This window comes from Artemia sp. Qi Xiang Cuo, chromosome 4, assembly GCF_049724085.1.
Source record: "Artemia sp. Qi Xiang Cuo chromosome 4, ASM4972408v1, whole genome shotgun sequence".
Classification (NCBI taxonomy): Eukaryota; Metazoa; Arthropoda; class Branchiopoda; order Anostraca; family Artemiidae; genus Artemia; species Artemia sp. Qi Xiang Cuo.
Window position 1 is genome coordinate 36,463,069 of NC_142797.1, and position 26,644 is coordinate 36,489,712.

The 26,644-nt window shown below is 38.2% G+C and overlaps 1 protein-coding gene across 2 annotated transcripts in view; it reads left to right on the plus strand.

Annotated features, from left to right (window-relative positions):
* LOC148953065 (uncharacterized) overlaps positions 1-26,326 on the plus strand; it is a 72,988-nt gene extending 46,662 nt beyond the window's left edge. For both annotated transcript variants that reach the window (XM_089087515.1, XM_089087516.1), the window contains exons 5-7: positions 19,600-19,723; positions 21,675-21,794; positions 25,980-26,326. In XM_089087515.1, the coding sequence (XP_088943641.1) occupies positions 19,600-19,723; positions 21,675-21,794; positions 25,980-26,281 (546 nt within the window). In that variant the 3' untranslated portion in view covers positions 26,282-26,326. The remainder of the gene's footprint in view (positions 1-19,599; positions 19,724-21,674; positions 21,795-25,979) is intronic.
* Positions 26,327-26,644: the final 318 nt, after the last annotated feature.

The window sequence follows — 26,644 nt, forward strand, 5'->3', positions numbered from 1 at the left end:
GGGTTAACAAATTCACTACCACGATCCGATTGAATTTTTCTATAGGAATCCTGTTCGAGAATACTTTCAATGGCCCGAGCAACTTCAACACCTCTCTTTGATCGCAACGGAATGGCATAGGCATAGCGACTAAAAATACTGATTGCCACTAGAATATATTTGTAGGGTGTATTGTGACGTCGTTGAACTGCGTCTAAAGTTAAAAGATCCATTCGCATTATATGCAGAGGGGAAAAGGCTTTAGTTTGTCGATGTTGTTTACTGCAAAGTCTATGATTCCTATGTAGTGTGTAACTTGGTTCATTTTCTAGATACTCTTTTGCATTTTTCAATGTGGTGCCGGAGACAGCTCTAGAAAGGGTTTTGGGGGAACTTAAACTCCCCGCTTCGCCAATATTTTCATAAACACCATTCAAAACTTCATCCATTTTGAGCGTAAACACGTAGTGTAATGTCCTCTCCCCTTTTACACACTGGTGAGCGATTCAATTCGTCTCTGCTTATGACTAGCAGCCACAGGTGTTGTGAAATTAGTGGTGCTACTATCTTCTTCTTCTTCTTCTTTTTTAAATGGTGTTGTTGAATATTCATTTAATTTCTTTAGAATTTGCTTATTGCCAATAAGACTTTTGGGAAAGTTTTATACACTTAGAAAGGTGTATAGATTATCGTCAAAGGATAAGAGTCCTTTACGATTCGTCACCATATCACAAATTAAATCAACTAGATTATAACTTTTTCCCCGAATTATAATTCGTTTCCCTATGCTGTCGACTTGAACTTGATCACCAGAGTCCGACATGAGATAAGATAATACTCTTTTACTCTGTTCTCGATACGACAGTGGCAATAGGTTTCCAATTTTCAATACACTCGAATTCAATTCCTTCTCCTTTGATCGTGCAGAATCTTCAGATGTTTCTTGTTTAGAGGCGTTCGGGTCTCTCACGATAAGGTCTATGTTTTGCCATGCGTCGCAGTGCATCTTGAAGTAAAAGCAGTTTTTTGTCATCGGCAATATTCTCATCATTAATGAATTTGCTTAGATTGTCCTCAAAATGTTCGACGGGCGAGAGAACAAGTTCAAATGGAGTCAATTTATAGGGTTTTGCCATTCTCTAGAGAAAACTGTTTACAAGTCCTTCAATTATCGGCAGCAAAAGTGTGAAAAAACTACCGCCCGCTTGAAGGAGCCGTGTTCTTTTTAAATTGTTTCCCTTTTTTTTTAAAGCCAAAGCACGTAAACTGGAACGATGTTGCTTTGTCTGTTGTCTAAAACCTTCTGGCAGTTGAACATTGTCCTCAGTTAAATTTAAACAAAGTTCAGACGTTAGATTAATGAAATCATTGTCGACACCGTGTTCGAGTACGTCCTTCCTAAGCATTGGTTTTGAAGTGCTTAAAACAGAAAATAAATGCCGTTGTTCGTCTAATTTCTTTAGTGTCATGATAGCGACTAATAGCCTTTTCTACTGTTCACCGGAAGATACTGTAATTTCATTGTCAAAAATGTCGGTGACTACTCGAAGATCCTCGGGCATGCTCTTATTAATATCAAATAAAATGTAACCGGAGCGATTGCTTGGCGCTTTTGTTTACGCCTAAAAAAGAATTTTAGGAGTGCGGGTTTATATATTATTTTTTTTTTTTTTGAGTTTGATATAATCACGAACGACTCGATTTATAATATAGATAGTGCAATTCAAAGCAAGGGTTCGCATACATTTGCTCTGATGAAACAGATTGTGTAGAACCAGAGTAACGGAAATGTTTTCATGATGAGATCGGACAGTGAACAATTGCAGCATTTCCTGTGAGAAGTGTTCAATGGATTCAGCCGAATCATCAATAATCAGCCATTAGCTCTGTTCAAAACCATTGAAAACATCAAGTCCTGTTATGAATTGTATTGATACGGAGGAGGCACTAGCCCTTATTTTATCATAAGAATCCTGCCAAACATTATAGCAATAGTAGATTTTTCGGTTTTTCCCAAAACATTTTATCACAATTTTGAATTAATCTAGCTATAAGCGTTGTTTTCCCCGAAATTGAGGGTCCACACAGAAATGATCTGAAGGGCGTTTTAAATTTATACATGCTTTTGAAAACGGTCGGACCATGACTGACTGTCAATCACATGTGCCCAATGAATAAGTAGTAATTTTCCCGTCTATTCAAGAACAACAAAAACAATATTTCATGGCAACATTTATTACGATAAACACTTGTTCAACAAGAACAATTGACAAAATTTCATGGTCAACATGAAAACTTCTTCGACATGAACAATGGTAGCACTTTTGTACAACACTTTTTTACAACACTTTTGTCCATCTACAGCACTTTCTTTACAACACTTTTCTATACAACACTTTTCTCTACAACACTTGAAAAATACACTTGGAACTAGCACAGTTGAACAGTAGAGTGATTGGTGGCCCCCCCCCCCGGCGCCGGCCTTGGGAAGGGTCCCCCACCCCTGGGAGCCGCGATGGAAAAATAGTTGTCGTCACTGCTACGGGTTAGTGGATAGGTTAGTGGTTAAGGTAGTGAGATTGGGTTAGTTAATTCATGAACGGGTTGGGCGGTTAGTTAATTTATGAAAGGTTGAGTGGTGGTTAGTCAGATTAGTTTATCCAGACCAAGTTGATTACGATAGTCTACGCATTCAACTCGATCTGCAATACGATAATGGCCATGAGGCCGGACACTCACACCATTCTTGAGCACATAGACCTTGTCGGATATACATGACATTGCATTTTTTTCTACTCTCACAGTATAATTTCTATACTGTAGAGAGCGAATTGCAAGCACTTGTGCTCTTGGCACTAGGCTACTTTCTACACAGTCTTTGCATACGCTCATGTTAAAATTGCTCTTTACAAAGTGTGTAGGCACCCCTTTACATGTTTTCTTTTCATCCCCACTATGTGTTTCCACGCAATAAACTTTGGGACCCGGGAACACCCCCCTAGATATCAAATCACTCCCCGTTTCAGATTTTAATTTTAATAGTTGGTTGGGGGCTTGACGTTTCACCAGCTCGGGATAGAGGGATGGGTTCCAGTTGGTGAAATCCATCCGCGAGCTGATGTGCACCCCATTTTGCAAATTGCTCAATAAATCTTCAGTTTTTACTTTTAGCAGTAGAGAATCCGTATCCCCATAATATACTTGTACCTCCCCCTCCCGTGGCCATTGCACCTTGCACCCATTGTAAAATAATGACAACATGAGCTTCTTTGAAATTTCAAGTACTGAAATACCTCCTGCGATATTCTTGTTCAGTACTACATTTCGCTTTTTCCTGTGTAGAAGAACCATGCCAGCCTCTATGCTCGTAACTGATGTGAAATTAGGGTCGGCAATAATTCGTGCACACTCTAGAGGGTCAGTCAAGACGTCGCAGCGAGATCTATTACGCACGCTTTCTCACATTGTGCCAAACGCTGAATTTACAATTAGCTTATACAAGTTCTTCTCTACCATAGAATTTTCCTTAGAAAGTTTATCGACAAAAGTGTTGATAAACATTTTCAAATAAGGTTTCTGATTGAACTGCAGGACCCTATGTATTTTAGTGATTTTGAAGCCATTGTTCACCATCCAGTGCAAAAGCACATGGTGAACAACGATATTCTCTTTAGGGTCCAAATCAGCAATCAGTTTCTGTTTAGAGGGAGTCCAATGCATCCCCATATCCTCAACCATTGATCGATTGTAGGGGCTCAACGAGTCCCTGGTCACTGGTCGATTGATACAGGGAAAAAAAAAATCATTGACTGAGTCGTGAAGGGCTAGTGGAATGTGACCGTCAATTTCAAAGAACCATCCTTGTGGCCCGTTGTCCTCGACGGTGTTAATGTCGGGGAACTCACAAAGATTTTCAAGCCATTGATAGTTCCCACACGGCAAAGAGTAGTGGGACATTGCCGAGGGATACAACGAGTTCATGTCCAAGAACACTGCATTTGACTTTACACCGGTGCTTTGTCCGCTCGGATCGGTTGATAAGACCCGGTCCCCATGAAAAACATACCCTCCCCTCATTGAACGCTCTACTAAAAGGTGTTGGTCTACATCGGTGTTTAGGCCTATTTCCTCCCTGCTAATTTTTAAAATTAAATCCATTACTAAATGTGGTGTAGAAAAATTATATCCTAGATCTAGTCCAAACTCTGAATAGATCTGTTCTGTATTCTTACAGACTATATCCAAAAGAGTTAGAACGTCACTGGCCAAGTACAGTCTACAATAATCCCACCCATTCTTACAATCTCCCTTAGCCCACACCTTCTTGGCAAACTCATACTCCTCGACTGTGCATTCACTGTTGGTGAGTGAATTGTGAAAAGCTTCAATTGGAGGTAGTTTCTCCTCGCTTAAGCGAGCGCCAGAACAGTAATAATCATATGCATATACACCTTTGCTGGTTAATAAGTCATACATTTCACTGTCTGGAAAGTATTGGTGGATCTGTCTGGTACGTTGATTGGTGATTGTATGAGGAACAAGTAGTTTAATATTATTTCCATTGGCTCTCAGTTTTTCCACGGCCAAAGCAACAGAACTCATAACCTGCTGTTTGCGTACATGAAGTATTGCTGAGGTGAGGGAGAGGCTTACATCGGGATTGGCGGCAATTTCCTATCTAAATATAATATTAGAGGGTGCAAGCGTCAATTTTATATCCAACTTAACAAGGGGCGGCATCCAGTGGGATATATTCAATATTTCAATGATATATTTTACCAACGATGTATACTTCACTAATTGTAGCATTTTTAAGTACGTCTCTGCTATCAACATCTGTAACATAATCATATCCACTGGAGGTGCCTCTGAATTTTTTGTATGACATGGATGTCATGAGCATGAATTGGATATAGCTTGAATAGTTGGAGAGATTGTTGCTTGTGCTAACTAACGTACCATTGATGTAGACACTAATTTGACAAAATAAATTATGTAGTATACAATTTTCATAGGATATCCCATCGGCCCGAATTGGCATTGTATTATCGGATTTCCGGACTTTCATTTGCAAATCTATAAATGTGGACGATAAATCTATTAAGTAGTCTTCATTGGAATAAATTTGAAAGTGGATATTATCGGAGAGGGGTTGTAGTGGATAAAATTGTTCATAGTATCCATGGTTGACACTCACATCAACATTTTCAGCATTGAACAGATTCAATGAGGCGGTGATTGAAGGTTGAGAATCCTTATGTGGTAGATAGGACATCTTAAGCGAAGAAATCAAGTTTCAATCTAACAATTTTCTTCCTGGACCTTCTTTTTACGCTACCTGTCGGTTTTCTTTTCTTTGACAAAAGGGATGTCTTACGTTTCCGTCCTGAGTAGAGACTGATGAGTGATGCACTGTTTCTTGACCTTTTTAAACCTTTACCATTCTGTTTTAATTTCTCACCAAGGGTTCGCGCACTGGACCTAAGATTTTCCGTAGCACTTTTTTTAAAATCCTTGCCAGAACCCCAATCGTATAGTGTAGAGGCTGCAAAATCTGTCGCAGCCAGTACAAGATATTTTCTAGCCAGTGGTAGTGAAGAGCGAAACAGCTTAGCAAGCCAGCTGCCAAGACCGCAGCCAGAAATTGTAGTACGCCCCTTGTAATAGTTCATTCCATTGCCCTGTTGTCTTGGGCCAAGAGTATTAGCATAGCAGTCAATATAACGACAAGTGAATACCACTTTTCTATTAGACATCTTGCTGTTGAACGATGGGGCGAAAATGACATGTAATCACAGCCAAACCTTTTGAAATTGCTATTGGATTACCCAATTCGGTTCTTATTGTTAACTGACAGAGTTCTAAATAGGAAGTGTTTACTGGAATATACTGAAGATGCTTTATATTGTAGTGATGAATATGTTCTGGATTGGTTTTTCGTTCAAGAATTCGTAGGAGGGGGACATTTGAATTACCAACCCGAGATGTTTCCACAAATGAAGCGTAGAGAAATATACAAGTGTCCGTGAAGAAGGCAGGTGGGTAGTCGGCAAAAATGAAATTAGTGTTTCCGGCACTTTTACCATTGATTATATTGAGCTTAAAGCCAAGAACATCCTTTAGGTTATCATTGAGAATGACCTTTTCACTGGCAATAGGTGAACTAATGTAGATCTTGCCCTCTTCCTTTGAATAGTTGAAATAAAAGGCTCCTTTTTTACGAGTAGAAATGCTTTTATTGATATAACAACATAAATCATTAATACAAGTGAGTTCTTCGTAGGGTAATTCAATATATGGATAATCCAACCAATTGATTTTTTGAATTTGTTCTTGATTACCTGGTGGTTCTTAATCAGAGCACGCCCGAGGATCTTCGTGTAGTCACCGACATTTTCGACAATGAAATTACAGTATATCTTCCGGTGAATAGCAGAAAAGGCTATAAGTCGCTATCATGACACTGAAGAAACTACATGAACAACGGCATTTATTTTCTGTTTTAAGCACTTCAAAACCCTTGCTTAGGAAGGCTGTACTCGAACATGGTGTCGACAATGATTTCATTAATCTAATATCTGAACTTTGTTTAAATTTAACTGAGGGCAATGTTCAACTGCCAGAAGGTGTTAGACAACAGTCAAAGCAACATCGTTGCACTGTAGGTGCATTGGATTGTAAAAACAAGGGAAACAAATTTAAAAGAAAACGGCTCCTTCAAGCAGGCGGTAGCTTTTTCACACTTTTGCTGCCGATAATTGCAGGACTTGTAAACAGTTTTCTCTAAAGGGCAAAACCCTATAAATTGACTCCATTTGAACTTGTCCTCTCGCCGGTCGAACATTTTGAAGACAATCTAAGCAAATTCATTAATGATGAGAATATTGCCGATGATAAAAAAACTGCTTTTACTTCAAGATGCATTGCGACGCATGGCCAAACATAAACCTTATCGTGAGAGACCCGATCCCTCTAAACAAGAAGCATCTGAAGATTCTGCACAATCAAAGGAGAAGGAATTGAATTCGATTGTATTGAAAATTGGAAACCTATTGCCACTGTCCTCCATCCGCGAGCTGATGTGCACCCCATTTTGCAAATCGCACAATAAATCTTCAGTTTTTACTTTTAGCAGTAGAGAATCCGTATCCCCATAATATACTTGTACCTCCCCCTCCCGTGGCCAGTGCACCTTGCACACATTGTAAAAGAAGGACAACATGAGCTTTTTGGAAATTGCTAGTACTGAAATACCTCCTGCAATATTCTTGTTCAGTACTACGTTTTACTTTTTTCTGTGTCAAAGAACCATGCCAGCCTCTATGCTCGTAACTGATGTAAAATTGTGGTCGGCAATAATTCGTGCACACTCTAGAGGGTCAGTCACGACGTCGCAGCGAGATCTGTTACGTACGCTTTCGCACATTTTGCCAAACGCTGAATTTAGAATTAGCTTGTACAATTCCTTCTCCACCTTTGAATTTGCCCTAGAACGTTTATCGACAAAAGTATCGATAAACGTTTTCAAATAAGGTTTCTGATTAAACTGAAGGACCTTATGTATTTTGGTGATTTTGAAACCATTGTTCACCATCCAGTGCAAACGCACATGGTGAACAACGATATTCTCCTTAGGGTCCAAATCAGCAATCAGTGTCTGTTTAGAGGGGGTCCAATGCATCCCCATATCCTCGACCAATGATCGATTGTAGGGGCTCAACGAGTCCCTGGTCACTGGTCGATTGATACAGGGAAAAAAAAAATCTTTTACTGAGTCGTGAAGGGCCAGTGGAATGTGACCGTCAATTTCAAAGAACCATCCTTATGGCCCGTTGTCCTCGACGGTGTTAATGTCAGGGAACTCACAAGGATTCTCAAGCCATTGATAGTTCCCACACGGCAAAGAGTAGTGGGACATTGCTGAGGGATACAACGAGTTCATGTCCAAGAACACTGCATTTGACTTTACACCGGTGCTTTGTCCGCTCGGATCGGTTGATAAGACGCGGTCCCCGTGAAAAACATACCCTCCCCTCATTGAACGCTCTACAAAAAGGTGTTGGTCTACATCGGTGATTAGGCCTATTTCCTCCCTGCTAATTTTTAAAATTAAATCCATTACTAAATGTGGTGTAGAAAAATAATATCCTATATCTAGTCCAAACTCTGAATAGATCTGGTCTGTATTCTTACAGACTATATCCAACAGAGTTAGAACGTCACTGGCCAAGTACAGTGTGCAATAATCCCACCCATTTTTACAATCCCCCTTAGCCCACACCTTCTTGGCAAACTCGTACTCCTCGACTATGCATTCACTGTTGGTGAGTGAATTGTGAAAAGCTTCAATTGGAGGTAGTTTCTCCTCGCTTAAGCGACCGCCAGAACAGTAATAATCATATGCATATACACCTTTGCTGGTTAATAAGTCATACATTTCGCTGTCTGGAAAGTGCTGTTTAAGCAAGGGAAAGCTATCAAAATTGTCGCTTTTCTGCACTTGAATTAGTTGACTAAGGGATTTGGGGAAAAAACTAAAAGAATCTAAAAACCTGATTTTATTCCAACACGTACGCCCATTATCCACTACCTGCCATTTCAGTTCGAGAAGCAATAGCTTCTCGGCCGATTTGGGAATGATGTTGTAGGTAAATGAATTATTCACCCATGGACTATCTACTCCCCCTCCCTCCCTCTGCATACGTGCCAGTGCCGGTAAAATAAATTTTAAGTCATAATTAGAATTATGAATAAAAACTGGAATAAAAACTGTTGGCTAACGTTTAAATTACACGATTGATGCGCTACTCCTCTAAAATTACTTCCCCCAGATGATATTTCCTGCCACAAATGATCATGGTCTCTAACTTTTCCCCTCCCCCCTCTTGTACCTTTAGTCCCCTTATCCACTACTACAAACCCTCCCTGGACTCACCCAACTAGGTTTTTTTTTTTATTCGTAATCAGATAATATTAATACAATAACCTGTTATAAATGGTAAATATCACTAGAAACATATAGCAATAAGCTGTGTCACGCAGGGTAGTCAATGCCCTGACCATGAATTCCTCTCCCCCATCTAATGTTTCTACTATTTCTAACAACCGCATGGTATTAGAATTATCTCTTTGCGCATGGGCATAGGACACTGCAATGGCCTGGTGTTCTTTGATACGGTTTGGATATTGGGGGTCATTCACCTCCACCAGCTTAGCTTCACAGTCCAAAGATATTTTGTTGCATTGGAGAAGGGTGTTCTGAAAATTTTTAAAACCTAGAATGGCCCTATCCCCTGAAACAGTTTCCACTGTCTGGTACCCATGCCGTCTACAGTGTCTCATATGATTTCGCAGCTTTAGTTCAGTCCAAAATCGAGACAGGCATGTTGGACAGTAGAAACATACCCCCTTCTGCTTACCCTCCCCCAGAACTCTACTAATGTCAGTGATAGGGTTAAAATGACCGATAGTGTTCGGTTGACTAGGCGGTGTGTATAGCAACCAAACCCGGTGTTTAACCAAATGAACTGACGGGCCCCTTACGGGGAAAACCACCCCCTTCTTTTTTGAACGAACCCCATCTTCAAATTCTGTTTCGTATTGTACCACAGTAACGCCGATATTTAAATGAGCATTAGCCCTTTCAAACATGTCAATGGATTTTAGCGTTACTGGGTATTTTCCTTCTAAGCATGAAAAATCTACAACTGGGAAAAGGGAGCCTTCCTTCCCATGTACAGCCCAGTGATCTAAATTCTTCTTGGTGGCTTCATCTTTCAATGGTCGGAAAGCTGACATGAGGAAAGCATACTTGAAACACATTTGATCTGTTTCAAAACAAATCCGTTGGACACCACGACAACCTACTAGATCTGGATTATAATTTAAAACTGTATCCCTTTCATACCCACCTGCCCCCCCTCTTAAAATAAAATCTTTCTTAAATTTACATATATTTACACTTAAATTTTCAATGAATAAAACTACAGAGCCACTCCCATTTTCATTATAGTTCTCGAGAGGCGCGATAATTTGCCCCACCCACTCACAAAAAATTCCCTCAAAATTTTCTAAATTTGGATAAATTACACGCATCTCGGAATGTATAAAATGATAGTAAACCTCGCTTTTCCCCTCATTCAAATAAAAAACCTTTAAAACAATTGAAACCTTAATTGAATCCCTACCCCCCCACAACTGAATGGGTTTCTGCCGTCGTGCCCGAATTTTGTCTACGTAGGCATGTACTATCTCTACAGGATCAAAAACAAAATTTCCCCCCATAAGTGTATTAAAGGGATCCCCAAATGTTGCAGTGAAAACAACTATATTATTCAATATCGTATTGGACAAAAGAAAGTCTGGGAGTGTTGTATCCCCTCCCCCTACTTGTTCAACAATATTTGGACTCTGTTCCACTTCATTTGTTTGAAGCGGGTAATCGGAGGTTGGAGGGTTCCCTGCCAATTCCCGGGTAAAATTGTCTAAAATTTGCAAGGTATTTTGGCTCAAGTCTACCTGTTCAACTGTGCTATTATCTACTTTAAAAAAATCATCTAAAAACTCATCAATATTGTCAGGTACTTCAATAGAGTTGTCCCATGTTAAATTGTTGGGGGACTCCAAAGATGCATCTTCTTCCCCTTCTTCACTAGACGGCGAGTAGGGGACCAGGATAACCTATAAATGAAAAATAGCTTATTTCAAAGTGCTCAAATCATCCCTACTGCTTTTAAAATTTCGATTATTATTGCTTAATTCAACTGAAAGAAAATCTAAGATATGACATAGGATTTTTTTTTTTTTTTTTTTTTTTGGGGGGGGGGGGCATCCCTGTGGCGCTTCCCCCGGCGCTTTCCTGGCCCACGGCGCATCCCTGTGGCGCTTCTCAGGGTCCGCATCGCTTCCCGCGATGCTTCTCAAGCCCGTGGCGCTTCTCTGTCCCGTGGCGCTTCCCTGTGGCGCTTCTCGGGGCCTGCATCGCTTCCCGCGATGCTTCTCGACCCCCCGGCGCTTCCCAGACCAGTGGCGCTTCCCCCGGCGCTTCCCTGACTCGTGGCGCATCCCTGTGCTGCTTCTCGGGGGGTCGCATCGCTTCCCGCGATGCTTCTCGACCCCGTGGCGCTTCCCTGACCCGTGGCGCTTCCCCCGGCACTTCCCCCGGTGCTTCCTGGACCCACTGGCTCCGCGGCCAATTACATAATGCCCCAAAAAAATATTGTTAGATCATAAGTCATTTCTCTCTAATTCCATACAGGTTCAGTAAACACATGAGTTTAATTATGGAGGTTAGATGAACGAGTTTGAACTTCAAAATGTCGAGAACCGTTAACTCGGTTTCCCCTTGCTAAAATCTTTGGCATGATAGACTATTACGGAAATTACGGGATCCATATGTGACAAATAGAATAATCTCTCTCAGTTTCTTTTCTTAAAACTATGTGAATGGATTTTGAGTTTCAAAAGGTGAGCATTAATTTAAATTACCTAAAAATATTCGCTTATGAGTTATCGATGCGATAGCAAAGATTAGAAAAGAATGGTTTCTCTGCAAAAAAATATATTTAGATATCTCTGAGGGAGGGCCGAGAAAATAATGGTTGGGAGGGGGGTTAATAAATCACAGAGATATACTTTTACACAGTGTTGAAAAATCGGTTTGTTTAGATATTTCTTGGTCCTGAATGATAGAAAAAAGTGAAAAGACAAAAGTAAAGGCTCTCTAACAGCTAAAAAATAGCTTACTTGATTGAAAAAAAATACTCACGTCTTCAAATTGATCAACCACTTGACAGAAAGCTGCAGGCTTGACCATTACATGATAGGGAGCCATTGGTTGGTCTATGACTTGCTTGAAGGAGCCAACCCTTCTATCGTGCATGGAAGGCTCAGGACTTGACGGAGAGTGCACTGACGCTTGATGGGGAGCTGATAGCTCAGATATTAAGTGAGAAGGAGCCAAGGTTTGGTCTATGGCTTGTCTTGAAGTCCCAGGTAACGTCTGGTGGAGGGTGGGGGGACCGACAGTAATTTCTTGTATAGCCGGGACAGGGGCTTGCATGGATGGCTGCACTTGGGCAGGCAACACTTGTTTGGGGGGCTTCGGCCGAGGAGCATATTGTATAACTGAGGCTCGATTAAGAGTGGCTTGCGTAGGTGGCTGCACTTGGGCAGGCAGTGTGGAGCTGGGGGGGTTTTGGCCAGCGATCATATTGCATGGCAGGGGGCGCATTATTGGCCTTCGCTTTCTTGGATGGAGGGGGCACGCATTCTTCGCTATTTGCGTCAGCCATAGGGTCCGCAAATTCTTGATAATTTGCCTTAAAGAAGAGAAGAAAAATCAAATCAAAATAATTTGCCCCTTTTTACAGAAAGAAAGTTATTAACTACAATTTTGTTTAGTTTATCACTAAAAAAGCAAAAATTTCGCGAGAAATATAGTTGACTTAGAAATCAAACGTTTTTATTAGACAATCAGTAGTCTATATCCATAGGTTAGAAATCATTGTTTCTATTTTTACCATTGAAATGTTCCAGTCTATATGCTTTAAATCAGATCGTTAACCCATCGACCTGTAGGCCTATATTTCGCAAACATAGGTTAAAAATGCTATTCGATTTATGCATAATATAAGCTTTATGCAACTCCTACAGACTTTTCTTTCTAGCCTTGCATATCAAAGTTAAAAAGCATAATTTCACGCACCCCGCCTGGGAATAAAAGAAGTTTTAATGAAGGCTTGAAAAGATTATATATTTACGCAATAGTTTTCTTGTCAATGAGCGTATATGTCTACACACAGAATCCCCCTTCACATAATTTACTTACAATGAAGCTGTTAGAAGCAATGTATTGACACCTCTCACATAATATTCTATTGTTAGATCTTAATCTCTTTCTCTTCTCCAAAATAGCGAATTGCGTCTGTTCCTAATTATTTCTTAAAAGTGTTTTAATTTTGACGGAGAAACCCTTTGACTTGACCGTGTTTGTAAACCAGAAAAAGGGGTGCCAAACTATTTATATGCTTTTGCGGAAATGTATTGTCAAAACCAGAGCACCATTTTCATTAGAAATTGACGGAAGTCAATGGTTGCTTTTACCTGGGATATTGAAGGAAGGAATTTATTGAAATGCTATTTCTTTTTTGTGAGAATTTGGGGGTGGTGAGCTGGAAATATAGAGGGAATGGAATTTATTTACATTGAGTATAAAGATTGTATAGTTTGTTGTGGGGGGGGGGAGATTTAGCTGGAAATATAGAGGGAGGAATTTATCGAAAAAAGTATTTCTTTTTGCGAGAATTTGGGGTTGTATAGTTTGTTGGGGGGGGGGGGGATTTAGCTGGAAATATAGAGGGGAGGAATTTATCGAAAAAAGTATTTCTTTTTGCGAGAATTTGGGGTTGTATAGTTTGCTGTGGGGGGGGGGGATTTACCTGGGATATTGAAGGAAGGAATTTATTGAAATGCTATTTGTTTTTGTGAGAATTTGGGGGTGGTGAGCTGGAAATATAGAGGGAATGGAATTTATTTACATTGAGTATAAAGATTGTATAGTTTGTTGTGGGGGGGGAGATTTAGCTGGAAATATAGAGGGGAGGAATTTATCGAAAAAAGTATTTCTTTTTGCGAGAATTTGGGGTTGTATAGTTTGTTGGGGGGGGGGGGATTTAGCTGGAAATATAGAGGGGAGGAATTTATCTAAAAAAGTATTTCTTTTTGCGAGAATTTGGGGTTGTATAGTTTGTTGGGGGGGGGGATTTAGCTGGAAATATAGAGGGGAGGAATTTATCGAAAAAAGTATTTCTTTTTGCGAGAATTTGGGGTTGTATAGTTTGCTGTGGGGGGGGGGGATTTACCTGGGATATTGAAGGAAGGAATTTATTGAAATGCTATTTCTTTTTGTGAGAATTTGGGGGTGGTGAGCTGGAAATATAGAGGGAATGGAATTTATTTACATCGAGTATAAAGATTGTATAGTTTGTTGTGGGGGGGGATTTAGTTGGAAATATAGAGGGGAGGAATTTATCGAAAAAGTATTTCTTTTTGCGAGAATTTGGGGTTGTATAGTTTGTTGGGGGGGGGGATTTAGCCGGAAATATAGAGGGGAGGAATTTATCGAAAAAAGTATTTCTTTTTGCGAGAATTTGGGGTTGTATAGTTTGCTGTGGGGGGGGGATTTACCTGGGATATTGAAGGAAGGAATTTATTGAAATGCTATTTCTTTTTGTGAGAATTTGGGGGTGGTGAGCTGGAAATATAGAGGGAATGGAATTTATTTACATCGAGTATAAAGATTGTATAGTTTGTTGGGGGGGGGGGATTTAGTTGGAAATATGGAGGGGAGGAATTTATCGAAAAAATTATTTCTTTTTGCGAGAATTTGGGGTTGTATAGTTTGCTGGGGGGGGGGGATTTAGCTGGAAATATAGAGGGGAGGAATTTATCGAAAAAAGTATTTCTTTTTGCGAGAATTTGGGGTTGTATAGTTTGCTGTGGGGGGGATTTACCTGGGATATTGAAGGAAGGAATTTATTGAAATGCTATTTCTTTTTGTGAGAATTTGGAGTGGTGAGTTGGAAATATAAAGGGAAATGGAATTTATTTACATTGAGTATAAAGATTGTATGGTTTGTTGGGGGGGGGGGGATTTAGCTGGAAATATAGAGGGGAGGAATTTATGTTTTAGCTGAATATACTATAGGGTGGCCACGGAAAATTCTTTTGAAAATAAAAATGTACTGACATTGCTAATTGCGGTTGCCGAGGCCTCAAGCTCATAAAATTCATCCATTGTTATAACAATTGTGTCACAATAGTTTCTGATAATTGAATCGCATTGCATGCCTGATATATGCGAAATCTCTAGGTCGAATTACTATGTAAACAAAGCCCTCTGATTGGCTGAGAAGGGGGATGTAACCGAGTCGCTGATTGGCTCAGAAGAGGGATGTAACTGTTTCCCGGAAACTCGTAACAATTTGTTCGGAAACAAATACTATTTCCGGATCATAACATCTGCCTCGAATAACAATAACAACAACATCTGGCTCAAATAACAACAACAATTCTATTTCAGGATCATAACATCTGCCTCAAACAGGAAAGAAATGTCATTAACTTTGCTTCGAACGACAACAACATCTGGCTCAAATAACAACAACAGATACTATTTCAGGATCATAACATCTGCCTCAAACAGGAAGGAAATGTCATTAACTTTGCTTCGAACGACAACAACATCTGGCTCGAATAACAACAACAAATACTATTTTCCGATCATAACATCTGCCTCAAACAGGAAAGAAATGTCATTAACTTTGCTTCGAATGACAACAACATCTGGCTCGAATAACAACAACAGATACTATTTCCGGATCATAACATCTGCCTCGAACAGGAAGGAAGTGTCATTAACTTTGCTTCGAACGACAACAACATTTGGCTCGAATATCAATAACAAATACTATTTTCCGATCATAACATCTGCCTCAAACAGGAAAGAAATGTCATTAACTGTTTCCCGGAACCTCATAACATCTGGCTCGAATAACAACAACAACATTGACCTTGACATTTGGCTCGGAAACAACATTGACATTCGCTGAGGGCGTGCCAAAAACACACCTGGAGAAAGAGGTCATTAACCGATTACGCAATCATTCTCACTAATGACTCTATGCACATATATGGTGTTCTGACAGCATTAAACTAAATTGTAGGTGGCAGCAGGGGTGAGTCCTGGGACCTTCTGAGGCATCTCTACTATAGTATTGGTTATTGGGAAGCATACAGAAGTTTTCAGGGGGGGATTTTTTTCTGGTAGTTGGGGGGTCGGGGGTTACGTGGCAGGATCTTTTCTTGGAGGAAGTTTTCATGGGAGAAGGGACATTACTATGAAGAGGGCGCCGGATTTCCCAGCATTATTTAAAACAACGATCAGAAATTAGATAAAAAAAAACAACAATTTATTCAACTGAAAGTAAGGAGCAAAATCAAAACTTAAAACGAACAGAAATTATTACGTATATGATTGGGTTCACCCCCTAGTCATTACCTTGCTCTTTACACTAAATTTTTTTTTCTACTTTCGTCAGAGCTATTTATTCTAATTAACGGCCTTTGTGATTAAGGGTTTATTCTTAAAGAATTGGAACAAAATTTGAACTTTAGCGTAAAGAGCGAGGTATTTACTAGGGGGTGAACCCCCTGATTTACGTAATAAAAATATACGAATAGAGAACTTCGTTACGTAAGTTAATTCGTAAGTTACGTCAGAACAAATTTTCGAGAAAGCCATTTAGCCAAAAAAAAGTAAAATTAATATTCAAACTTCGTTTTGAGTATCATGTATGGTGACCCAAAATCAAAGCTGCATTAATTCAAAAACCTTCAGAAATTAAATTTAAAAAAAGAAGTTTTTTAACTGAAACTAAGTAGCGACATTAAAACTTAAAACGAACAGAAATAATTCCGTATATGAAAGGGGTTGTTCCCTCCTCAACGCCTCGCTCTTTACGCTAAAGTTTGACTCTGTCTCACAACTTTATTTTTTTTAATAAAAAACTTTAGCATAAAGAGGGAGGCGTTGAGGAGGGGACAGCCCCTTTTGTATACGGAATAATCTCTGTTCGTTTTAAGTTTTAATGTCGCTCCTTACTTTCAGTTAAAAAAAACTTGTTTTTTTTATTTAATTTCTGGGATAGGTTTATGGACGATGTTTTGTGTTTTTGGGAATTCCTTAAATTTGTTTCTTGCCAATTTAAACAGGTTTGACAAATATCTAGCGTATATAAATTTACACTAGAGCTCAAGACCAGAACACAATTTGCGCTTTACTGAAAAAAAAGAACATATGACCGTGGATTGACAGTTTAATTGATATACTGATATTTATTCCTTAAAGTTTTGATAATATTTTTATTTATGAAAGTAAGAAAAGTGAAAACATTTCAAACATATTTTGTTTTCAGTAAAGCACAAATTATTTTCAGCTCTCGAGAAGGAATGGGGGTTATCAGCAGTATTCATGTAAATTTTTTCTCGTTTTGAGTTTCACTCCGCTATTTATTGTAATTCCGGTTCGTTTTGAGTTTCATTTATTTATTGATACTGATTTGTGGTAATTTTCCGCTTGGAAGATTGTTTGACTTTATTTTTGCTCATTCTTGGCTTAATGGAGCTCTTTACTTTTCTTTGAAAAACTTGTTTTGAACAAAAAGTATTTTAAATTAATTTCTGCTCATTTTTTATTGACATAGTCTTTTACATGGAAAAAAATACTTTATATCTTTCCAGTTTTCTTCTGTATGAATCCATAGTATGGGTTGCTATTTGAATGTTGGAGAAACTTTTTCGACAGTTGTTAATCCTGACACAAACAGTATTTTTTAATTTAATTTTATAGCTTCTGAAGTTGACCTGAAAAATAAAAATTAAATCATTCCCAAAAGATTCTATGTATGCTCTTTGACAACCTGGATACACTTACACTCTTTTTGTTTATTTGAATTGTTAGAGCAGAAGTTGTAATAGTAGCATCCCCAAATGTTTCGACTTAATACCCTCAGTTGCAGGAACGGCTCTTGGGGTGAGCAAAGTAAGCGGTCACATAGGGCACCGAGTGACAGGGGGTGCCTTGAGCAAAGGGCTCTGTGGCAAAGGGTGTCGTATTCTGTGTCAGAGGGAGAGACCACCGCCGGGCGCCATGTGAATTAATCAAGATAAAAATTATAAGATAGTTACAGAGCCTCCAAAACCGATTTATATAACCTAAAGAATTGTGTGATTTTCTAGGCATGAAATTGCCAATTCCTCTTGTTGTAACGCATATCAGTTGCTAGTGATTTTACAGCGCAAATTTTTCAAGGAGATTCGTTTTTGCGTAGGGCAAGTGTAATGATAAATCTAATGAAGAACTTCGATGATGCCGACGACTAAATTTACCTTAAGTCCCTCTTATCGTGTATTGGTTCTAGTTTGAACCCCTTCTGATTCGCACAAGCGCACAAGCTTAATAGCCATAATTGCTATAATGTATAAATATCAGTTATTAATCTTATTTTAGAACAAACTTATCTTGTCTTGTGTTTTTTTTTTTTAACAAAAATATCTGTTTTGCGCTAACTTTCCCGTTGAAGACTCAAAAGCCTTTCTAATCCTTCCATCCTATGACATTAAACGAATAAAAAATAATTAAAACTTTAAGAAATATATATCAGTATAAGTATACTAAACGGAAAATCCACAGCCATTTTTTTTTTATTCAGTAAAGTACAACTTATGTTCTGGCCTTGAGAAGTTATGGGGCTGTCAAAGACATAATTTTCAGACCTTTCAACTACGCTGAACAAAATGCCTATCTCAAAATTTTGAGTAGATGTGTTTTGGGAATTGATGGGCGTTGGGGGGGGGGGAGGGCTTGTTGTCCTCTAATCACTTTTTGACTAATAAAAAGGGCGCTAGCCCTTTCAATTTCTAATCGAATGGGCCTTTTTTGAAGTTTCTACGACAACAAATGGCCATCCCAAAATTTCTATTAGATACATTTCAGGAAAATTTGAGGTGTGTGTGTGGGGGGGGGGGGAGGGTATGGTGTCCACCCTTCTATAACTCTCAATCTTAAAAATTACACTAGTACTTCCGATTACCAATCCAACGAGCCCCCTCCGAAGTTCACACGATCACCTTTTCTATATAAACCTTATAGGCCCCTAGGGCATAACTTACAACCCTTGCCCTGAGAGCTGTGGGGGGGAAGGGGGCTGTCATCCTCAAGGACATAATTCCCGAACCTTTCAATTACGTTGAACGAAATGGCTATCTCGAAAGTTTGACTGGATTTATTTAAGAAAATGGTGGGTGTGGGAGGGGGCTTAGTTTTCCTCTACTCACTTTTGACTAGTAAAAAGGGCACTAGCCCTTTCAATTTCCAATGGAATGAGCTCCTTTCGAAGTTTCTACGACAACAAATAGCCATCTCAAAGTTTCTATTACATGCTTTTCGGGAAAATACGAGGTATGTGGGGGGGGGGGGTATCCACCCTTGGTTCACTCTGAATCTTAAGAAGAGCACTAGAACTTCAGAAATCCACGTATTTTTAGGCTGAAGCTGTTCAGATCATTCAGGTTTTTTTGGGGGGGGGATTGAGTTTTCTAAGATTATTTTAGTGGTTGGAGTGGCTGATTTTCTTGTGTTCAGTAGATTGAGTTTCCTGACCAAACTTATTTTGGACCGAACTTTGACAGTTTCAATTACGTTTTGTCCTTTGAATTTACCAGGCTGAGTGTTTTTGGATTGACTTTTACGTAAGTTGAATTTTACTTGAGTTTAGTTCTGCCGGATTAATTTTTTTTTTTTTTTTGTATTGGTTGATCTTTACTAGGTTGTAATTGGCTGAGTTTTGTTGTATGAAATTTTGCCAGGTTAAGTTTAGCTGGTTGGAATTTTTCAGACTGAGTTTTGTGGGAACCATAACAGAGCTATGTAATAAGATAAACTGTTTTAGGCCAACATATCAGTAATCAAATGTTTTTATTTTAGTTTATATCATTTAGTTTCTTTAGTTAAATTTTGGAATTTATGGAAAAATTTTATTTTTATCCGTGTTTTTTAAGTATCCGGCCAATGTTAGAATGTCTCTGATGTTGCTGAATAGGGCGGTGTGCCTTGGTTCTCCTGAAGCGAATGTCCCCTGGTTCCATGAACAATACTGTCAGTCACTTTTACAAACTAAACAAGGTAAGTATTTTTATTATTTTGATAAATTTAACCACCCGTTGGGATTCTTTTATAAAGTCTATACGTCTTCTTGCACCTTCAGAAGGACTCTCATTCTGAATCAGCAGAAAGATTATCACAAAGTATTGTCGAACGTCCGCCTGAATTATCATCATGTTTTAATTTAAGGAATTTCAGCACATAAGCACGAATTTTTTTTTTTTCTAAGGAATATGGGAGGTATATATGAACTCGATTTTTATTCTCTATTTCAAAGGTGGTGCCAGAGAAAAACATCTTTGATGACATAAAGTAAAATATATATTTTTTTTCAAATATTAACATCAGCGCAGTAGAAAGGAAGAAAAAGAGATTTTAAATTCAGTTATGCAGTTATGGCACAGTGGTATTGACAATCCTGAAACTTTAAGATGCTATGCCAAAATAAATCAGATATATTTTATAGAGCTTTGCTTTAAGCTAAACTCAGTTCCTGATGCTTAGAAAACGTGGATTCAGGTCTGGGCGAACTTGATTTCGATAAAGTTTGGGAGTAAGGTTTGTGAGAGACAAAATGTGGCCTCGGTTCTAGAATACTCTTGTTCAAGGTTTGGGGCGGGGGAGGAAATTCTGCCATGCATTACGCCAGTGTGAGGCACTTAGTTTTGTCAGAACTGGTTTCTGATGGATGGTGATTCTCTGACTTTCTCATTAGTCTTGGAAACTGCTTCCGAAAGAACGAGTTAATTCGTCTTATTAAGGATGCAACGTATGAGAGATAGTAGCTATTTTTCTTCAGCTGTTTTTACCTCATTCTTTTTCAGTTAATACAGATGTTTCTCTTTTGTTAATATTTTGGACTTTGCTAAATCTTGCCGAGTTGTTGAAATGGGTTTTATGTATGATCCCTTTTTGGCTAATAAACAAGTCTAAATCTATGGTAAGTAGCTGCAGGCCGGGGCTTGGATTTTATCTGTTTTTTTTTTTTGTTTTTTTTTTTATGATAATTCAGATGCAATTTACTGGGGAAATTGTAGCCTACATTTAAGTTTGCCGGGTGTTGAAATTGGGATAATGAAATTGAATTGATGTCGGAATCGTAAAAAATTTTGGTATCCTTCCATCATTGATCGTAGTCAAATAATCTTTTTAATGTAGGGATTTATTTGCCATTGTTGCTCCTTTCTCTGATACTTGGACCACGTGTCCCTCCTACCCTTGACCCCAATAGTAAATTGAGTGTCGAAAGTGTCACTGGATAGTATTTTGATCACGTAGAAGTATATGAGAGAAATCCTTGAAGTTTGAACCAAGAAGAAATACATGAAGCAAAAACTGATTAAGAGCTCTCCAAGCATTTTGTAACTGCTTCTAATTAGATTGCAGCTACGGCACCAGGTAGTTGGCTTGTAATTGTTTATCTGTTCTCGTTTAGACCATGATATATGCACCCCCCCCCCCATTTTCTTTGGGGGGGGGGTGAAACAAGTTGGCTTTGAATTTTTTCCAAACAGACGTCCTTGGATGCTTCAAGAAAGTTTTGTCTCTCTTCTGACAGGGGGATGCTAGCCACAAAAATTGAATTCATGATTGTAATTGGTATTGAATATTTTTAGTGGAAACGTGCGCTTTCTGGGTAAAGCATGAAAACTGGCCTGGGGTGAGAAAATATATTAAAATGTCATCGATTCGTATTAATAGGGTCTTGGGCTACATTAATTTGTCGCTTAACGTCAGATGTTCTTTTATTCTGTCAGTTCTTAACGCATAAAGAAGCCCTGGGAAACAACTGGCCTTAGTTAGGACTGCTGATTGTAGAGGCTAAAGGAGTAAATGCATAGTAAAAAAAGAATTTTGATATAAGTGGAAGTAGATTTGAACTAATGAATTTGTTACTTTTATTTGCTTTTTTTGCCTTGATAATTTATTTCTTCTCCTTTCACTTTCATTCTTTTGTTTCTTATCCTTTCAGATGATAAAGGATGTAATTATTCGGTATTAAATCGGGAAATATACTTCTGTTTAATTCAGCTCCTTGGAGGAAGTCATTTTATCAAGAGCTCTTCGGTGTCTCCGTATTATCACAAAATTGGTAATTTCTTCTCTTTTTCATATAAAACCCCTTATGTTTTGTTTTTTTTACACTTGAAGCGATTATAAGCAACAAATATATTTTACAAGCAACGAAATAATTCTGTCTGTCTCTTTATCACTCTCTGTGCCTTTTCTCTCTCTTTATCTATCTCTTTATAGTTTTTTTCTTGTGATTTCGTTCTGTTCTGGTGTATATTGTCAGCGTTAACCTGAATGATACAGTTTAACCAGGTCTAGTACATTTTTGCCTTGTCTTTTCACCCGTGCTTAATTTACAAAATCTGGTATATTTTACCAAAAATAGGCACGATTTCAGAACATTTTTAAGTCTTAGAAGATTTTTAACTTATATTTTGGTCTTTTCAGTTTCCAAGATTTCATCTAAGGATTTTGCTTCACTAATCCTTGGGAGAATATTTTTCTATTATAAATCTATTGGTTTTCCTCTCAAATATAAAATCTTTTGAGATTCATCAAAATTCGAGTCTTTGGTACTCGACTCAGATACCGAAGCACCGATTTTAGTTTAACCAATTCTATGCCATAAAAGTTTTAATGTCTCTGAATAATTGAAGTATTTAATCCCCTAAATATATTCTAATTAGTTTAGAGCTAGGCTTAGACAGACAACGTCAATTTCTCCCTTGTAGTTAGCAGATTGCTGCCCTCTCCACCCTGGCTTTGTTCTAAACTTTAGTGCCATAGTGATGTTTTAAAGATGACCTTCACAGCTATTGGGGAAGTGTGAGAGAGAGAGAGAGAGAGAGAGAGAGAGAGAGAGAGAGAGAGAGAGAGATACTTCTGTTCAAGAAGTATATCTTAGTTAAATTGTTAGGCAGGTGAATCCACAGTTATGGATGCCGCTAGGGAGAAAGCAAGAGTGAGAAATTTTTGATTTCTAAATTTTTTTAGATCATCACTATATTTTTGGTACATTTTCTAAAACCGCTAGATGTTGCTAGTCAACAAAGTCTCTCTTGTGGCAGAATTGGGCTTGAGGCAAGCAATTCTATTGATGAAATTTACCCACAATTAGGAATTTTACATGTTAAATTTGCTGTTCGAATTAAACGACAAGTTTTGAAATTGAAAATACATGCAGTAAGTTTATACGGTTAATGAAGTCGTCAAACCTAAAAGGCAATCCCTATGTGTTGAAAGTTGTACTGTTTGTAAATAGCTAGTACAAAAACTCTGAACTAGAATAGTCAATTGAAGATTTTAATGATAGTGAAGTCATTGATCGGCACAAAATTTTGAAAGCATATCTTGAAAAATTGCCAGTTTCTTCCGACATTAACAACATAATGTTTTGTTTATGGAACTTTGGTGGATACTCATGCTATTGGCCAATAATCTGTCCTCGTGTTTATCGGGCCACCAACAGCAACACTTGTTTGAGTCCCGAGAAGTCCTCTTACGTTGCTCGTTTTTTCTTAGACAAAAATTAGAAAAAATCTTAAAACTCTTTGAAAGTGTGCTGTCCGTGACGCTAAAAGAAGAAACGAGATTGGGTGCTCTAAAGTTATTGCGAATCGATGAAAATTTCAAACGTATTGTCCTTGGTGAGCTTTATTCTACATTTTCTGATCGTTCTATTCTGTACCTTTCTGACCTTTACTGTATTTCTAAGAAAAGGTTTATTGCCTATATTTGATTTTCTTTTTGAAGAAGATATTGAAGATGTTTAAAGTTGATGTAGATATTAAAAGTAATGAAGATGTTAAAAGTAGAATAGCTAAGCCACGGTTTTTTTTTTTCACGGTTGAAAAAGTTTTGGAAGAACTGGAAGATAAGTTTGCAAACCATGATTTGAATATTAGAATGTACGGTGATGGCAGTGGTCAAGTAGGGTTTTGAAGCGTGGTCACTCCGAAAAGCAGAGGAGCATTTGCTAGAAGTTTTTATGAGAAATTGCCTACGGATTGTTTCTGGTACCCACCTGACTGATCGTGTCTAAAAACAGTACACTGTACGAAAATGTAGCTCAATCCCACTCTAGGGATATAATGAGAGAAAGGTTGAGGTGGCTTGGACACGTTCTATGGATGAAGAATGACCTTTTGCCAAAGATCGTCCTTGCCCGTCCAACGAAAAACAAGTCGTCCCAGAATGGGGTGGGAGGATGTCGTAAGGAAAGACTTGGGGAAATGGGAACTTCTGGGAGGGTGTTAAGAGTGAGACTTGGAATAAACTGGGATAACTGGGAGGAGTATTTGTAGCTGTGTGGTGCTTGTAGCTGAGTCGTGTGGCTTCAGGCTGTTTGGTGCTTCAGTGAGTTGTCAGTAGTAGTAAATGTTCTTTTTCTATTGCTATGACTTTCTCCTTTACCTGTCTCTTCAGCAGCGGAATTGAAAAATATCTAACAATTTTTGTCTTCTTAATATTGGGAAGCTAGCTGGTTGTCACAATAGACTGTCTGGTACAATAGATGAACGCCTGTTGCCTTGCTACTGCTGTGCCCCCTTCATTTTATTAACTTTTTGTAAAGCGTTTTGTGTTAACTTTGTCGTTTAGGAAATATATTCAAAATATATCAATGATACTATCAAGGAGCTTATGAATACTTCGAAAACTCGAACATTTTGTCCCACATCGCATTAAAGGTTGTCGTATTTTTCTATAATAAATTTGTATATTTTATGTTGTTCGTTGGTATGGTTTGTGATGTTTCCGTCACCAGTGAATCCAATTCGACCTTTCCAAAATAATGCGATCCGTTTACTTTGCAATAAATATTCCAGTGATTCTGGGAGATTGGTGCATGGAAAGCTAAATATTTCACCGGCTACTGGATTACCGGATGGTTATCACCTACTTCTTATGAATAAATGCAGGGTCGAATATAGGGGTGGGGGTAGAGGGGACAAGCCCCGGGTGCCTCGCCCGGGGGACGAAAACAAGCTTAAATTGTAATATTTTTGGGCAAAAATTGTAATATTTACAGTATTGATGGTGCGGCAGAGGGTGGCAAAGTGCATATTTAACCCCCTCCCCCTCTGAGAAAAAAAAATATCTCCGGCTCTGAATAAATACATCAATAATGATCTACCTTTATGTTTCTTAGGCATGTTTCAGAGTAGGTCTGATTGCCGCATTTATATTACTCGCGTGAGGAACGAGCTGTCAGCTCCAACTGCCATCACTGCTATGTCCAAGTTCTCTTTAATTTATCGAGGAATAACATTTTGAAATATTAATGGTGACACAATTAATAATATAAAAAATTGGAAGAATTTTGAAATAAATTTAAGGAAAAAATGTATTCTAAATATGAGTTTTAGTTTAAGACTTGATTTTCTTTTTCGATAATTGTTTGAAGTGTGAGGAGGAGTTTTGGGGAATGTTTGGATTTTTTTTTCTTCTTTTTTTTACGGTGACTCCAGTTACAGCTCAGCCAGGAAAGATGTATGTTTTGTTTGCATTATCAGCATTGGTTGTATAGTTAGTACATGCTTATAGCCAGCCTTGAGGGTTTTTTCCTTATATGCCCCTATGACACCTTGTTTTGCAAGTTAATGGGTAAGCCGAAAGACTTAGTTGAAAGAAATTGTTTTTCGACGCTAAAAATAAAAAAGGAAGTAATAACATGAAAGGGAAGTGAATTGATTTGTCATTTCTAGTGGGTGTAAATCAACTGGTTGTAATTATGGAGGCACACTTACTTCATAGAATTTATGCGAGAACCCTCTTGGTCCAAAAAGGCTTAACTACCTCGATGTCAAAAACTAACTAAAATAATATTATGCGCCATTAGAGCCATGATTTTTTTCTTAAAGCTAAAAATAATTGTTTTCTTTTTCTTGTAAATTATGAATATCTTTTATATTCAATTTCCTTTTGCATGAGAAAAATGAAAAATGCTTCCTTGGTGAGAAAAGTATATTACAAAAAAAAATAATATAACTAAATGGAATGAGAAAAATGAAATGTAAGGCTAAGAGGGGGATCATTTAGTTGTTTTCCATCTTATGGATGAACTTGATTTGAGGTCTACCAATTCATATTAAAAAGTCCTAGTAGACAACTGTTGGAGATCATATTGAATTTGCAGTACCTCTTTTGTTAACACTAAGTAGCTTTGGTTTGTATAAAGTGACAGTGTAACAACATATGTTTTACTGTTTTAACCTTGTAGAAGTAAGGAAGCTGCTGTCTTAAAATAAAATTTGTTTTCTTTTAGATTTTGAATTACGTCTAACAAGTCGGGGCCAGCCTTTATCAACGGATTCTTGTGATATATTTAGTCAAAAATACCAATTAGACAAAAACTACGAAAAACTTGCTTTACTGGCTGCCGAAGAAAAATTCTATCCTGTCAACAGCAAGAATATGAAGGGACAGTACCATTTAAAAATCAGAGAATTGGAAATGTTAGGATATCGTGTTATTGTGATTCCCTATTATGTATGGTATTCAATGGAACTAAGCCAACCGCAATCCAAGAAAGAGTATATGTCGAATTTATTATGGCCTGATAGGTAGCGCTAGAATTATTATAGATGACGTTAAATATATATATTCATATTTCGCCTTGTGTATTTTTAGTTCCTTTTTTTCGGTAATCTGATAGACGCGCATGCTTGATTTTGGATTCTGAGGCCAGAAATGAAATCTCATTATCATTCATTGATATCGTTATCATTCAATGACATATCAATCTCATTATCAAAATGAAATGGATTAAACTCACAGCCTTCCTGAAGGGGGATTACTCCTTGGAAGGTCTTATGAAAAAACATTCGGTAAGTTTGTGCTGTCTTGTTGAAACTGCGCCAGCGAACTATCTCCGGACTTCAAGATCAAGATAAGTTTAAGGGTTGCTTACCGAGAAATCTAATAAACAGG